This window comes from Macaca nemestrina, chromosome 10, assembly GCF_043159975.1.
Source record: "Macaca nemestrina isolate mMacNem1 chromosome 10, mMacNem.hap1, whole genome shotgun sequence".
Lineage (NCBI taxonomy): Eukaryota > Metazoa > Chordata > Mammalia > Primates > Cercopithecidae > Macaca > Macaca nemestrina.
Genome location: NC_092134.1, coordinates 23,312,715 through 23,329,831, shown reverse-complemented (window position 1 = coordinate 23,329,831; position 17,117 = coordinate 23,312,715). Strand labels below are relative to the sequence as shown.

At 42.7% G+C, this 17,117-nt stretch overlaps 1 protein-coding gene across 14 annotated transcripts in view; it reads right to left on the bottom strand.

Annotated features, from left to right (window-relative positions):
- The window catches only part of LOC105493434 (GIT ArfGAP 2), a 69,152-nt gene that overhangs the window by 36,608 nt on the left and 15,427 nt on the right, over window positions 1-17,117 (bottom strand). For 12 of the 14 annotated variants that reach the window (XM_071071146.1, XM_071071145.1, XM_071071144.1 and 9 more), the window contains 3 exons: window positions 16,227-16,321; window positions 2,583-2,628; window positions 662-713 (listed from right to left, as the gene is read on the bottom strand). In XM_071071146.1, the coding sequence (XP_070927247.1) occupies window positions 662-713; window positions 2,583-2,628; window positions 16,227-16,321 (193 nt within the window). The remainder of the gene's footprint in view (window positions 1-661; window positions 714-2,582; window positions 2,629-16,226; window positions 16,322-17,117) is intronic. The other 2 variants (XM_024796480.2, XM_011761071.2) reach the window with 1 other exon arrangement.

Below are 17,117 nucleotides of genomic sequence, written 5' to 3'. Positions count from 1 at the left end.
GACAAAGAGAAGTCAATCCCAGAGAAACAGATTTCTCTTGAGGCCTTGGGCCCTTAGGCCTTTCCTAAGGCTGAGGTGGGCAGTCTGGAAGAAAGATACAGGCTAAAGGGAGGCTGTGGTGCAGACCCGGCAAACTCTGAGCACACACGTGGGCCAAGACCACCAGCTTTTAACAGTGGAAATTTAAAAAGCGCTGATGAATGGCATGGGATGGTAAAGAGGGTTACAGTATGGCTGGATCCAAATGGCAGTGAGTGAATCTATGGGACTCACTACCATTTCAGCATCAGCATTTACCATGTTCTAGAACCCTATGTGGCTAAGTCACCCCAGGAATGCGTGCCCTACTTACTCATGACGCTGAGAGAAACTAGGGAACTCTCCTGAGGAGAACAACTGCCTAATGCCAAAGGTGCCACTGCATTTTTTACATGACAGAGAAAAACGAGATTATCTGAAGCAGAACCAATGAATTGAATATACTGAACTTAATAGTCCTTGTGGTCATCACTGCTGTATACTCAATTGTCTGGTTCTAATTTAACAAATAAAAGTATGAAATAAAGTCATCAGACGCAATAGGTAACCTGCATTGAGAGTAGGTATAAGCAGAGTGCACCGATTCTCATACTAGAGAAAACCAGTACAGAGGTATACTCACAGACTGAAGTTTCTTCTTAGCAGCTTTTGCCAATTCAGACAAATCCAGGCTGCTAAGAAAACATACAAAGCTAATAAGCAAATAAATAAAGCCAGATTTGTGAACTCTGTAAAGTTTAAGACACCCAAGAGATAAAAATATTAATTATAGTTCATGGACCATGTTAGAACCAAGCATTCTACAGACCGATAGCCGTTGAGGAGCTCTAAACAGAACAAGTCGGTGAAAGTAACTCCTTCTGAAATACCACAATCATATAAGTGTTAAAGAGAAAAAAAAAATTGTCCACCAACTAAACGACAAAAGCTATTGCCAGGTTACCTTCCAGGCCCTTATGTGAGTAGTCACAATTTTTGAAGCATTAAAAAAAAAGCATGATATAAGAAAATATGCCAAGCTCGATGGCTCACGCCTGTAATCCCAGCACTTTGGGAGGCAAAGGTGGGAGGATCACAAGGTCAGGGTTTTTTTTTTTTTTTGAGATGGAGTCTCACTCTGTCACCCAGGCTGGAGTGCAATGGTGCAATCTCGGCTCACTGCAACCTCTGCCACCCGGGTTCAAGCAATTCTCCTGCCTCAGCCTCCAGAGTAACTGGGATTATAGGCACACACCACTGTGCCTGGCTAGTTTTTGTATTTTTAGTAGAGACAGGGTTTCACCATCTTGGCCAGGCTGGTCTCGAACTCCTAACCTTGTGATCCACCCGCTTCGGCCTCCCAAAGTGCTGGGATTACAGGTGTGAGCCACCGTGCTCGGCGAGGTCAGGGGTTTGAGACCAGTCTGGCCAACATGGTGAAACCCCATCTCTACTAAAAATACAAAAATTAGCTGGGTGTGGTGGCACGCACTCGTAGTCCCAGCTACTCAGGAGGCGGAGGCAGGAGAACTGCTTGAACCTGGGAGGCAGAGGTTGCAGTAAGCCTAGACTGCACCACTGCACTCCAGTCTGGGCGACAGAGCAAGACTCCATCTCAAAAAAAAAAAAAAAAAGAAAAGAAAAGAAAAGAAAATACGAGGCTAGATGTAGTGGCTCGTACCTGTACGAGCACTTTGGGAGGCCAGGGCAGGTGGACTGCTTGAGTCCCAGAGTTTGAGACCAGCCTGGGTAACATAGCAAGACCCTGTCTCTACCAAAGCAAAAAAACAAAAAGGGAAGATGTAAAGGATCGGGATGGCAAGATTGTATCGGGAATAGCATTTAGTCATTTCATAAACTCTTGACAGGTTCTGTGCAAAGGTAATTTGCAAAACAAGGGTTTAAGGTTCATTCCTGTAGCAATGAACTCATCTGCAATTATAGATCAGGTGTCAGCAAAATTATGGCCTTTTTGTTCAATTGACCTAGGAATAGTTTTTACGTTTTAAAATGATTGAGGGGCAAAAAGAAAAAACAATCTTTCATAACGTGAAAACTATTTGAAATTCAAATTTCAGTGTCCAGAAATAAAATTTCACTAGAATAGACATACCCATTCATTTATACAGTGTCCACAGATGCTTTCATCTACAACATTAGAGTTAAGCTATTGTGAAAGGGGCCATATTGCCCACAAAACCTAAAATATTTATTATTTGGCCCTTGAGAAGAAAAGTTTGCCAACCCCTGTCATAGATAATGTAATCTCTATAACACAGACGTATTCTATAAATAAATAAATAAATAATACTGTCACAACTGGCTAAAACAGTGACAATATCACTGATTCCAATTTTCCTATTAGTAAAATTGCTACTTGTGCTCTTTGAAACTTAAGTTTTATATGGTGGTTTACTTACAGCCGTCTTATTTCCAAATGGTATAGCCATAAAAGAGAAAAATGTATGGGCTTTGTTAAACACAAAATATAATATACTTAAACATAACACAACCAAGGAAATATTAGTGATAGACAAAACTAACTGGTATTTCAATGGCCTTACCTGTCTGCCATTTGAGGTATTATAAAGTGCTGTCCATTTTTGTGATCTGAAACAGAAACCAAGTCAAAGTTTTGTTCATAGAAATGTTGATAAGATCTGTAAAGGAACACCACCATTATTTCCTCAAACTAAGTTTTGCAATCAGTATTTGTGCATAATTACGAGTCATGTTGCTAGACTGGCTAAAAATTCCTGAAGACTCAGCCATAGCAAGGCTTATAGCTTTGTTTTTTTTCTGGTACAAAGGTCCAGGCATCATTTAGCAGAAACCTATGCTCACCTCAATCCTTACGATTAGTTTGCCCTCAGTGTAACTGATGATCTTTGGCCATGGAAAGTGTGCTGAGGGAGCTGAATCAGCTCACAGCAGGCTACCATCAGCCCACCGTGTGGGACAGTGGATGAGCTCTGGGCCTTGCTCAAATGAATCTATTAGTATAAAACAGTCAGGGCTGGGGCAGGTGGCCTTTGCAGATCCAGACAGGGACTCCATCTGCAAGGAAGCTTACTGAGTCAGTCCTAGTCTAGCTTTTGGAGGACCCTGATCCATGTACCAATGAATAACGCCACTATCAGCATTCCTATGTAGGTTTTCCTTTAACATAAGTCTATCTTTTTTCTGGGTAAAGACCCAGGAGTAGAAATGCTGGGTTGTATGGTAAATGTATGTTTAACTTGGTAAGAAACTGCCAGACTTTTTCCCTTGAGTAGCACTATCACTTTGTTTTCCAAACAGCAATGTGTGAGAGTTATAGTTGCTTTCTGTCTTTCCCAGCATCTGTACTTTCAATTTTTGTTTTGTTTTCAAAAGTTTAATCATTCTAATAGGTATGCTGTGGCACCTCATCGTGCTAATGACTAACCATGCAGCGCTTGTCTTCATGTGATTTTTTTTTTTTTTTTTTTTTTTTTTTTTGAGACAGAGTCTCGCTGTGTCGCCCAGGCTGGAATGCAGTGGCCGGATCTTCATGTGATTTTTTTTTTTGCCATCCCATATCTTGTCTTTGTCCAGTTTTTATTGGGTTATTTTCTTACTGTTGTTTTAATTTTAATTAATTAATTAATTAATTTGAGACGGAGTTTCACTCGTTGCCCAGGCTGGAGTGCAATGGCGTGACCTCAGCTCACTGCAACCTCTGCCTCCCGGGTTCAAGCGATTCTTCTGCCTCAGCTTCCTGAGTAGCTGGGATTACAGGCATGCGCCACCACACCTGGCTAATTTTGTGTTTATTTTAGTAGAGACTGGGTTTCTCCATGTTGGTCAGGCTGGTCTCGAACTCCTGACCTCAGGTAATCTGCCTGCCTCAGCCTCCCAAAGTGCTGGGATTACAAGCGTGAGCCACCGTGCCCGGCCTATTTATTTATTTTGAGTCAGGGTCTCATTCTGCTCCCCATGGCTGGAGTGCAGTGGCGTGGATCTCGGCTCACTGGCAACCTCCACCTCCTGGGTTCGAGCGATTCTCATGTCTCAGCCACCTGAATAGCTAGGACTACAGTTGTGCACCACTACACCTGGCTAATTTTTTTATATTTTTAGTAGAAACAGGGTTTTGCCACGTTACCTAGGCTAGTCTCAAACTCCTGGGCTCAAGTAAATATTACTCCTGGGCTCAATTTAAATATTCTTTAAATAGGCCGGGCGCGGTGGCTCAAGCCTGTAATCCCAGCACTTTGGGAGGCCGAGACGGGCGGATCACGAGGTCAGGAGATCGAGACCATCCTGGCTAACACGGTGAAACCCCGTCTCTACTAAAAAATACAAAAAACTAGCCGGGCGAAGTGGCGGGCGCCTGTAGTCCCAGCTACTTGGGAGGCTGAGGCAGGAGAATGGCGTGAACCCGGGAGGCGGAGCTTGCAGTGAGCTGAGATCCGGCCACTGCACTCCAGCCTGGGCGACAGAGCATGACTCCGTCTCAAAAAAAAAAAAAAAAAAAAAAAAAATATTCTTTAAATATTCTGAACATGAGTCATTTGCTGGATATGTGATTTCTAAATACCTGTATTTTCTTGCAGTCTATTGCCAGTCTTTTCACTTTCTTAACTGTAGTTTTCTCAGAACAAACATTTTCCTTTTTTCCTTTTTTTTTGAGATGGAGTTTCGCTCTTGTTGCCCAGGCTAGAGTGCAGTGGTGCAATATCGGCTCATCGCAACCTCTGCCTCCCAGGTTCAAGCGATTCTCCTGCCTCAGCCTCCCAAGTAGCTGGGATTATAGGCATGCGCCACCACACCTGGCTAACTTTTTGTATTTAGTAGAGACGCGGTTTCACCATGTTGGTCAGGCTGGTCTTCAAGTCCTGACCTCTGGTGATCCACCTGCCTTGGCCTCCCAAAGTGTTGAGATTACAGGCGTGAGCCACTGCACCTGGCCAGAAATTTTCAATTTTGATGAAGTATAATTTATCAATATTTTCTTTTATGGATTGAGTTTTTGGTGTTATATTTAAGAATTTTTTTCCCCCTTGCAGAGGCAACGTCTTGCTCTTGTCGCCCAGGCTGGAGTACAGTGGCAAAGTCATAGCTCACTGCAGCCTCGACTTCCTGGGCTCAAGCGATCCTCCTACCTCGGCCTCCCAAAGTATTAGGATTATAGACGTGAGCCACCATACTCAGTTGATAGCTAAAAGCTTTAATCCAAGATCACAAAGATTTTCTCTTATGTTTTCTTTTTTTTTCTTTTTTTTTTTTTGAGACGTGGTCTCACTCTGTTGCCCAGGCTGGAGTGCAGTGGTATGATCTCGGCTCACTATAACCTCCACTTCCTGGATTCAAGTGATTCTCCTGCCTTGGCCTCCTGAGTAGCTGGGACTACAGGCGTGCACCACCACGCCCAGCTAATGTTTGTATTTTTAGTAGAGACGGAGTTTCACTATGTTGGCCAGGCTAGTCTTGAATACCTGACCTCAGGTGATCCACCCGCCTTGACCTCCCAGAGTGCTGGGATTACAGGCATGAGCCACCGTGCCCGGACCTCTTACGTTTTCTTCTAGAAGTTTTTCAGTGTTAGGTTTTACATTTAGATCTATGATCCTTTCCAGTTTTGGGGTAAGGTGTGAGGTTTAGGTTGAAGTTCACTTTCCTGCACATGGATGTCCAGTTGTCCCAATGCATTAAAAAAGACTATCCTGGGGCGGGTGCAGTGGCTCATGCCTGTAATCACAGCACTTTGGGAGGCCGACACAAGCGGATCACGAGGTCAGGCAATCAAGACCATCCTGACTAACACGGTGAAACTGTCTCTACTAAAATTACAAAAAATTACCTGGGTGTCGTAGCGTGAGCCTGTAGTCCCAGCTACTTGGGAGGCTGAGGCAGAAGAATCACTTGAACCCAGGAGGCCGAGGTTGCAGTGAGCTAAGATCCCACCACTGCACTCCAGCCTGGGTGACAGAGCAAGACTCTGTCTCAAAATAAAAGAAACAAAACAAAACAAATAAACTATCCTTCCTCCACCACTGAACTGATTACCTTTGCACTTTTGACAAAAATCAGTTGAACATATTTGTGTGGGTCTATTTCCGGATTCTCTATACTGTTTCAAAGGCCTATATGTCTATCTCTTCGTCAGTATCACAGTCTTGAGAACTGTAGAGCTTCATAGCAATTCCAAAAAATTGAGTGGTGTACTTCCTCCCACATTATTCTTCTGCAAAATTGTCTGGGCTATTCTAGTTCCTTCGCTTTTCCATTTGAATTTTTAAATTATTATTATTATTATTGGAGATGGAGTCTCACTCTGTCATCCAGGCTGGAGTGCAGTGGCACAATCATGGCTTACTGCAGCCTCAATCTCCTGGGTTCAGGTGATCTTCCCACCTCAGCCTCCCGAGTAGGTGAGACCACAGGCATGCACCACCACACATGGCTAATTTATTATTTGTAGAGATGAAGTCTCGCCATGCTGCCCAGACTAATCTTAAACTCCTGGGCTCATGTGGTCCTCCTGTCTTGGCCTCCCAAAGTGTTGGGATTACAGGCGTAAGCCACTATACCTGGCCTCCATTTGAATTTTAGAATCAGCATGTCTATGTCTATAAAAAATCCTCAATTGAAGTAAATTTATACATTAATTAACTTGTGGAGAATGGACATGTTACTGAGTCTTTATATCCATAAGCACAGTATATCTCTCCACTTACTCAGGTCTCCATTGATTTCTTTTATCAGCAGTTTTTGGCATATAGATACTATGTGTATTGTGCATTTTATTAGATTTATATCTAAGTATTTAATTTGGACCTTTTTTATTTTTTTGAGACAGAGTCTCGCTCTTTCACTCAGGCTGGAGTGTAGTGGCAAGATCTCAGGCACACTGCAACTTCACCTCACAGGTTCAAGCGATTCTCCTGACTCAGCCTCCCGAATAGCTGGGACTACAGGTGCCCGCCACCATGCCCAGCTAATTTTTGTATTTTTAGTAGAGACAGGGCTTCCCCATGTTAACCAGGCTGGTATTGAACTCCTGACCTCAGGTGACCCACCCGCTTCGGCCTCCCAAAGTGCTGGGATTATAGGTGTGAGCCACCGTGCCCGGCCAATTTGGAGTTTTTATTACTGGTATTGTTTTTCTAGATTCAGTTTCCAATTGTTCACTGCTAGTCTAAAGAAATATGATGGATTTTTGGCAGGGCGCCAAAGAGCCTGCTTGCTTTTGGCACAGCAAGACTGTCTCAAAAAAAGAAAAAAGAAAAAAAAGATGGATTTTTGACTGTTGACCTTGTATTCCTGCAATCTTGCTTAACTCAAGGTTCTGGAAACCTTTTTGTAGGTTCCTTGTGATTTTCTACATAGAAATAATCTCATTTGAATGGGGACAGTCTGATTTCTTCCTTTTCAATCTGTATGCCTTTTATTTATTTTTCTTTCCTCTTGGCACCGGTTAGGATTTCCAGTGTGATGTAGAAGAGAAATGGTAAGAGTGGACACCCTAGTCTTTCTCCCAATCTGAGAACAAACACAGTCTTTCATCATTAAACAGATACTGTTTATCAGATCAAGGAAGTCTCATCTATTCCTAGTTTGCTAAGAGTTTTTTAAAACACGAATGGGGCCGGGCGCGGTGGCTCAAGCCTGTAATCCCAGCACTTTGGGAGGCCGAGACGGGCGGATCACGAGGTCAGGAGATCGAGACCATCCTGGCTAACATGGTGAAACCCCGTCTCTACTAAAAAATACAAAAAAAAAAACTAGCCGGGCGAGGTGGCGGGCGCCTGTAGTCCCAGCTACTTGGGAGGCTGAGGCAGGAGAATGGCGTAAACTCGGGAGGCGGAGCTTGCAGTGAGCTGAGATCCGGCCACTGCACTCCAGCCTGGGAGACAGAGCGAAACTCCGCCTCAAAAAAAAAAAAAAAAAACACGAATGGATGTTGAAGTTTGTTGAATGCTTCTTCTCCATCAACTGATATGATTATAGTTTTTCTTTTTTACTCTTAACATGATAGATAATTACATAAAGTGATTTTTTTTTTTTTTTTTTTTTGAGACACAGTCTCACTCTGTTGCCCAGGCTGGAGTGCAATGGTGCAATCTCAGCTCACTGCAACCTCTGCTTCCTAGGTTCTAAGCGATTCTCCTGCCTCAGCCTCCTGAGTAGCTACATGCATGCACCACCACGCCCAGTTAATTTTGTATTTTTAGTAGAGATGGGGTTTCACCATGTTGGCCAGGCTAGTCTCAAACTCCCGACCTCAGGTGATCCACCCACCTCGGCCTCTCAAAGTGTCAGAATTACAGGCATGAGCCACCGTGCCTGGCCCGATTTTCAAATATTAAATCAGTCTTGCCTATCTGGAAATCCTACTTGGTTATGCTGCATTTTTCTTTTTCTTTTTTTTTTTTTTTTTTGAGACAGGGTCTCACTCTGTCACCCAGGCTAGAGTACAGTGGTGTGAACAAGGCTCACTGCAGCCTTGACCTGAGCTCAAGCAATCCTCTCACCTCAGCCTCCAGAGTAACTGAGACTACAGGCATGTGCCATCATGCCAGGCTAATTTTTTTGTTGTTGCAGTTTTGTAGATGGGGTCTTGCTATGTTGCCCAGGCTGGTCGCAAACTCTTGGCCTCAAGCAATCCTCCCACTTCGGCCTTTCAAAGTGTTGTGATTACCACTGTGAGTCACTATGCCTGGTCTTTATTATTATTATTATTATTTGAGATGGAGTCTCACTCTGTCACCCAGGCTGGAGTGTAGTGGCACGATCTCAGCTCACTGCAAACTCTACCTCCTGGGTTCAAGCAATTCTCCTGCCTCAGCCTCCCAAATAGCTGGGATTACAGGTACCCATCACTATGCCCAGCTAATTTTTATAGTTTTAGTAGAGATGGAGTTTCACCATGTCGGCCAGGTTGGTCTCAAACTCCTGACCTCAGGTGATCCACCTGCCTCAGTCTCCCAAAATGCTGGGATTACAGGCATGAGCCATCACGCCCGGTCTGGTTTGTATTTTTTTTAAATTATCCTTCAATGTCTGTGGGGTTTATAGTGACAACTCCATCTGTATTCTCTCCTTTTTGTCAGTATTGCCAGACATTTATGTTTACTAATCTTTCTGAAAAACCAATTTTTGGTTTCATTGATCTTTCTCTACTGTTTCCTTCTTTCAGTTTCATTGATTTCTGCTCTTTACTATTTGCTGCCTTCTGTTTGGTTCAGGTTTATTTTGCTCTTTTTTTTTTTTTTTTTAAAGTTTCTTAGGGGAGGAGCTTAGATGAATAATTTGAGGTCAGGTGCAGTGGCTCATGCCTGTAATCCAGCACTTTGGGAGGCTGAGGCAGGCAGATCATTCGAGGTGGGGAGTTACAGACCAGCCTGGCCAACATAATGAAACTCCATCTCTACTAAAAACACAAAAATTTGCCAGGCATAGTGCTGCATGCCTGTAATCCCAGCTCCTCAGGAGGCTGAGGCAGGAGAATCACTTGAACCCGGGAGGGGGAGGTTGCAGTGAGCCAAGATGGCACCACTGCACTCCAGTCTTGACAGAGCAAGACACCATCTCAAAAAATAGTAAGAATAATTTGAGACCTTTCTTATTTTCTAAGGTAAGAATTTAATACTATAAACTTCCTCTAAGCATTGCTTTGGCTGCATCCCAGAAATTCTGATATGCTGCATTTTCATTTTCATTCAGTTGAAAATATTATTTCCCTTGAGACTTCCTCTTAGACCTATGGATTAGTTAGAAGTGTGTTGTTCAGGGCTGGGCACGGTGGCTCACACCTGTAATCTCAGCACTGTGGGAGGCTGAGGTGGGTGGATCACCTGAGGTCAGGAGTTCGAGACCAGCCTGGTCAACATGGTGAAACCCTATCTCTACTAAAAATACAAAAATTAGCTGGGTGTGGTGGCACACGCCTGTAATCCCAGCTACTAGGGAGGCTTAGACAGGAGAATCGCTTGAACCCAGGAGGCAGAGGTTGCAGTGAGCCGAGATCGCGCCACTGCGCTCCAGCCTGGGCAACAGCGTGAGGCTCTATTTCGGGGGGGGGGGAAGAAAAAAGAAGCACGTTGTTCAACTTCCAAGCACTTGGGTATTCTTCAGTTTTATTTGTATTACCTATTTGTAGCTTAATACTATTATGGTCTGAAAATATACTTTATAGAATTTTAATTCTTTTAGATTTGCTAAGGTTTGTCTTACGACCCAGGATATGGTCCATCTGGGTGAATGTTCAATAGGTACTTGAAAAGAATGTGTACTCTAATGTTGTCGGGTAGAAGAGTCCATAAACATCAACTAGATCTAGTTGGGTTTTGGTCTGGTTTAGTTCTATATCCTTACTGATTTCCTATCTACTAGTTCTATTACTAAAAGATGACTGTAGAGTCTCCAACAATAATTGTAGATTTGACCTTCTCTCCTTTTAGTGTTATCGAAGTTTGCTTCATGTATTTTGAAGGTCTGTTGCTGGATGTGTACACATTTAAAACTGTTATGCCTTCTTGATGAATTGACTCATTTATCGTAACATTATGTACCTCTCTATCCCTGCTAATATTCCTTCCTCTGAAGTCTACTTTGTCTGGTATTAATATAGCCACTTTCTTTTCCTGGGCCTTTGCATGGTACATCTTTTTATACTTTTGGCTTTTAACTTATTACCTATATTGTTATATTTAAAGTGGGTTTCTTATAGACAGTATATATTAGACCTTATAGTTTTTTGTTTGTTCCTTGAGGCAGGGTCTTGCCCTGTTGCCCAGGCTGGAGAGCAGTGGCATGATCAGCGCTCACTGCAGCCTTGATTTCCTGAGCTCAAGTGATCCTCCCACCTCAGCCTCTCTTGAGTAGCTGAGACTACAGGCATGCACCACCATGCCTGGCTGCTTTATATAAAATTTTTTGTAGTGAAGGGATCTTGCTCTGTTGCTCAGGCTGGTCTTAAACTCCTATGCTCAAATGATTAGGAGAATTGCTTCAGGCTCCCTAAATTGTTGGGATTACAGGTGTGAGCCACTGCTCCCAGCCCCTTTTGTTTTTTAATCCATTCTGACAATCTCTGCTTTTTATCGATGTTTTTGGGTCATTAACATTTAATGTAATTATTGATATGTATGGATTTAAGTCTGTGATGTTACTATTTATTTTCTGTTTGGTCCTTAGTTTTTTGTTCTCCCCCATCCTCTCTTTTGAATATTTTGAATCAAAATATCTTTTGATGATTTATGTTTAATACTCCATTTTCATTTACCTCTAGCGTTTTTGATCACATATCTTTGTAGTCTTTTTTTTTTTTTTTTTTTTTTGAGATGGAGTCTCGCTCTGTCACCCAGGCTGGAGTGCAGTGGCATGATCTCGGCTCACTGCAACCTCCGCCTCCCAGGTTCGAGCAATTCTCCTGCCTCAGCCTCCCAAGTAGTTGGGACTACAGGTGCACACCACCACGCCCAGCTAGTTTTTGTATTTTTAGTAGAGACAGGGTTTCACCACGTTGGCCAGGATGGTCTTGATCTCTTGACCTCATGATCTGCCCACCTCAGCCTCCCAAAGTGCTAGGATTACAGGCGTGAGCCACCATGCCAGGCCTGTAGTCTTCTTTTAGTGGTTGTGGTAGAAATTACTCTCTCTATATATATATACACACACACATACATACATACACACACACACACACATACACACACACACACACGTACATACACCTAACTTGTCAGTCTACTTAGAAATCCTATTTTACATTTCCAGAAGGCAGAAATCTTACCATTCTATTTCTTTTACCCTACTCCCTTTTATGTTATAGTTGTCAAATGTATTACACTGATACATGCTGAAAACCCCACTAGACAATTTTTTTGTTTTGTTTTTTGAGACAGAGTCTCCCTGTCACCAGGTGGGAGTGCAGTGGCACGATCTTGGCTCACTGTAACCTTTCCCTCCTAGGTTCAAGTGATTCTCCTGCCTCAGCCTCCTGAGTAGCTGGATTTACAGGCACATGCCACCATGCCTGGCTCATTTTTGTATTTTTACTAGAGACAGGGTTTCACCATGTTGGTCAGGCTGGTCTCAAACTCCTGACCTCAGGTGATCCGCCTGCCTCGGCCTACCAAAGTGCTGGGATTACAGGCTTGAACTACTGAGACTGGCTGACAATGTTATAGCTTTAAGATATGTATGACAATTTCAACTTTTTGTTTGTTTCTTGAGACAGGGTCTTACTCTGCCAGATCTTTAACATTTCTGTTGTTTTTCTTTCATTCCTAAAGTTCCAAGATTCCCTCTGGCATCATTTCCCTTCCACTCAAAGAACTTTCTCTAGCATTTCTGTTAAAGTAAATAATAATTCTCTTATTTTTTTTTTCCCTGTTAGAATATCCTTATTTTGCCTTCATTCCAAAGGTTATTTTCATTGGATATGGAATTCTGGGTTGACAGCTCTTTTCTTTTAGCACTTTAAAAGTATTGTTTCTACCATCACAAAGAAGATGAGAAAAAAATAATAATAATAATAAAAAAGGATCAGTGTCTCACGCCTGTAATCCTATCACATTGGGAGGCTAAGGTGGGCGGATTTTGAGCTCAGGAATTCAAGACCAGGCTAGGCAACATAGTGAAACCCCATCTCTACAAAAAATACAAAAATTATCTGCGCACAGTGGCGCACACCTGTAGTCTGAGCTACTGTGGATGCTGAGGTGGGATCACTTGAGCTCAAGAGGTTGAGGTTTCAGTGAGTTGAGATCACACCACTGCACTGTAGCCTAGGGGATGGAGTGAGATCCTGTCTCAAAATAACAATAATTTAAAAAGTATTATTCTGGCCGGGCGCGGTGGCTCATGCCTGCAGTTCCAGCCCTTTGGGAGGCTGAGGTGGGCGGATCATGAGGTCAGGAGTTCGAGACCAATCTGGCCAACATGATGAAAGCCCATTCTCTACTAAATATGCAAAAATTAGTCAGCCGTGGTGGCGGGCACTTGTAATCCCAGCTACTCAGGAGGCTGAGGCAGGAGAATTGCTTGAACCTGGGAGGCAGAGGTTGCAGTGAGCCGAGATTGCACCACTGCCCTCCAGCCTGGGCAACAGAGAGAGACTCCATCTCAAACAAACAAACAAACAAAACCAAAGTATTGTTTCATTTCCTTCTCATCTCCATAGTTTCTGATAAGAAATCCATAATCATTCAAATCATTGTTTTTCTATATATGTTATGTATTACTTTCTCCTGGCTGCTTTCAAGATGTTTTCTTCAACTTTAGTTTTCAGCAGTTTGATTCTGATGTGTCTCAAGTGTGGATTTGAGTTTATCTTCTCTGGAATTTTCTAAGTTTCTTGAATCTGTAAGTTTACGTCTTTCACCAAATTTAGATTTTTTTTTTTTTTTTTAAGATAGAGTCTCACTCTGTTGCCCAGGCTGGAGTGCAGTGGCACCATCTGGACTCTGGACTCACTGCAACCTCTACCTTCCAGGTTCAAGTGATTCTTGTGCCTCAGCCACCCGAGTAGCTGGGATTATAGGTGCACACCAACATGCCTGGCTAATTTCTGTATTTTTAGTAGAGATGGGGTTTTGTCATGCTGGCCGGGCTGGTCTCGAACTCCCAACCTCAAATGATCCGCCTACCTCGGCCTCCCAAAGTGCTGGGATTACAGGTGTGAGCCACTGAACCTGCCCTAAAATTAGAGGACTTTTTTTTGCCAATATTTCTTCAAATACTTTTTCTGCACACACCACTCTTTCTCATCTCTTATTGGGAATCCAATGACATAAATGTCAGACATTCTAGTATTTTCCCACAGGTCCCTGAGACTGTTCAGTTTTTTCTTCCTACTCTTTTTTCCTCTCTGTTGCTTAAACCAGATAATTTCTAGTGATCTGTTTTCAATTCACTGACTTTCTTTGTCATCTCTAGTCTTCTATTAAGCCCATCCAGTGAGTTTTAAATTTTTAGTGTTTGTATTTTTCAGTTCTAATATTCCTATTTGGTTCTCTTCTGTATCTTCTATTTCTCTGATGAGACTTTCTATATTCCTGTTTGTTTCAGGAATGTTTGCTCTTACTTCTTATAGCATGGTCTTACTAGCTGCTTTAAAATCTTTGATAACTCCAACATTTGTGTCATCTTGGGGTTGGCATCTATTGACTGCCTTCCCTTGCAAGTACATGAGAATTACTTATATGTCAAGTCATTATGGATGGTATCCTGGACACTGTGAATGTTATGAGACTCTGGGTCTTCTTTAAACTTTATGCAAAAATGTTAATATTTTTGTCTTAGCAGGCAACTGACCAGGTGAGGTTCTGCCTCCTGGGCAGATGGTGAGAGAATAGAGAGAAAAAGAAAAGCAATCAGGATCCCCCCTCATCCTCTTGCTCAGAGATTTAGGAACCTGTACTGCCACTGCTGCTGCTGCTATTGCAGCCACAGGCTTGCCTAGGGTCTGGATGGGAGAGATCAGAAAAAGGGAAGAGGAGGAGGAAAAACCTCCAGGGGAATCCCTTTCCTCTCTGTCCTGTAGGAGTCCCATTTCCTGCTCTTTAACCAAAAAAAGGCTTTTTTGTTTTTTGAGATGGAGTCTCATTCTGTTGCCCAGGGTGGAATGCAGTGGCGCAATCTTGGCTCACTGCAACCTCTGCCTCCCGGGTTCAAGCAATTCTCCTGCCTCAGCCTCCCAAGTAGCTGGGATTACAGGCGCCTGCCACCACATCCAGCTAATTTTTTTGTGTTTTTAGTAGAGAAGGGTTTCACCATGTTGGCCAGCATGGTCTTGATCTCCTGACCTCGTGATCCGCCCACCTCAGCCTCCCAAAGTGCTGGGATTACAGGTGTGAGCCACTGCACCTGGCAGAAAAAGGCTTTTTTGCACTCATTATGTACTTCCAGGTTTCAGGCTGTTATTGAAGTCCTATCAGAAGTAAGACAAAGAGGACACTCACCACCAGCTGATGGCACTTTGAGTTCCCTAATTCACCAACTAGGATTTATTTTTCAGAGTCTTTAGCTAGCTACTCCAAGCATTTGGTCCACATCTATTAGTTCTATTCTGCAGGAGACACGGTGGGGTGTGCTTACTCCATCTCACCCAGAACTGAAACTTCACCAGAGGCTCTTAACTCTATTGTACAACCAGGATGGAGAACCACTGCATACATATATGTGAAGGTTGTACATCAGGGATTGGCCAATATTTTCTCTAAAGGGCCAAATAGTAAATATTTTAGGCTTTGTGGCCTGTTGCAATGACTTAACCTATTCAGCTCTGCTGTTGTTATGTGCAAGCAGCCATACATAAGGTATAAATAATTGGGCATAGCTCTCTTGCAATAAAACTTGATTCATTTATTTTTCAGATGGGGGTCTTGCTTTGTCACTGCACCCAGGCTGGAGTGCAGTGGCACAAACATAGATCACTGCCACCTTCAATTCCTGGGCTCAAGTCCCAGCCTCCCAAGTAGCTGGGACTACAGGTGTGCACCACCATGCCTGGCTAATTTTTAAAAAAACTTTTTTGTGGAGACAGGGTCTCACCCCTCTTGCCCAGGCTGGTCTCGAATTCCTGGGCTCAAGCAATCCTCCTGCCTCGGCCTCCCAAAGTGCTAGGATTACAGGCATGACCCATTGCACCCGGCAAAAGCTTGCTTGCTTTATTTATTTATTTATTTATTTATTTAGACAAGTCTTACTCTGTCACCCAGGCTGAAGTGCAGTGGCGCAATACAAAACTTCATTTAATAAAACAAGTAGCTGGCTAGATTTGGGCTACAGACCATAGTTTGCTGACCCCCTGTTCCATATCCCAAATAGCCAACTTGGCTTTGACGAAGTTTATTTCTGGACTTTTTTTCCATTCCTTAGGAAGAATTTTTCAAATAACTACAAAGGTTATTGCTTTACTCCTGCATTTACTCCCACCAAGTTCAAGAACTGTGGTAACCATTCAATTTTGCTTTGATTATTCAATCTGATTCTTGAAATAAGTTATTTCTCTAGAGCTGAAGTTTTAAAAATGAAAAATCTAAGATTTGTCCAACTTTATATCTTTTACATGTAACTGACAATTCTGTAGTTATCCTTTCAAATTAGAACCCATATTTACAGCTTTCTCAGGGATATGTTAAAGTAGAGGAGGTCATAAAAAAATAGTGTCCCGACTTGTTTTTCTAGAACCTTCCTGACTGGAGATGTGAAGCGGTCATTCTCCGTCCACTCACCTGGTTTCCTGCCACAGAGATAGAAGGCTAGTCTGTCCGTCAGCTCATACTGTATTTCCACAAGGCGCTCTGCCAGCTCATGGTGCCCTCCTTGCCTACCAAGAGAAAACAAAGTACCATTTATATTACTCACTATTCACTGGCTTTAAAATGGAGAAGTACAAAGAGAGACACCTGAGCAGTTTATCACACAAGGCTTTTTAGAATAATCAGCCTTGTCGTGGGAGGTAGATTTCTGAAGTCTACTTTGCATCCCACTTTTATAAACTGTTTTCACCATCTGAACTATCCCCTTTCCTTTATTAAGGCACAAAATAGAATACTTAATAAGAAATTCAAAGATTTATGAGAGGGAAGGATAAAGAATGACTTAATTTAATGAAGTAAAAAAATGAAATTAATCAATGGTTTAGGGTAGAGGTTCTCAAAAATTAACTAGCACATTTCTAGGAATATACCATGTGCAGGCCCCACCCTTGGAAATTCTGAATCAGTGGGGACAGGATGGGACCAGGGCCCAGTATGTTGAAGAAAGTCCTTCCCCTAGGTGATGCCGATGCAGCCAGTCTGACTCTGGATGACAGTCTAGTAACCACTTCAAAGACTTCAAATCAGTGACAGACAGGCCAACCTAATGCACAGCTCATGCCTGTAGCTACTTCTGTCTCCTTATCTTCAATTTGCATAACAGAAAATATTAAATTTACCTTTCAACATTCATGAAATATTTAAGCTGCTTAGAATCCTTTTGGTAACAAGGATTCAAACAAATTATATTGAGATTATTATATGCAAGGTACAAGTGTGAAAATCCCATGGTAAATGATAATAAGTATTATTTACCCAGGGCCCTCTTCCAAGATCAAGTGTATTTTGTGGTTTTTGTCCTTA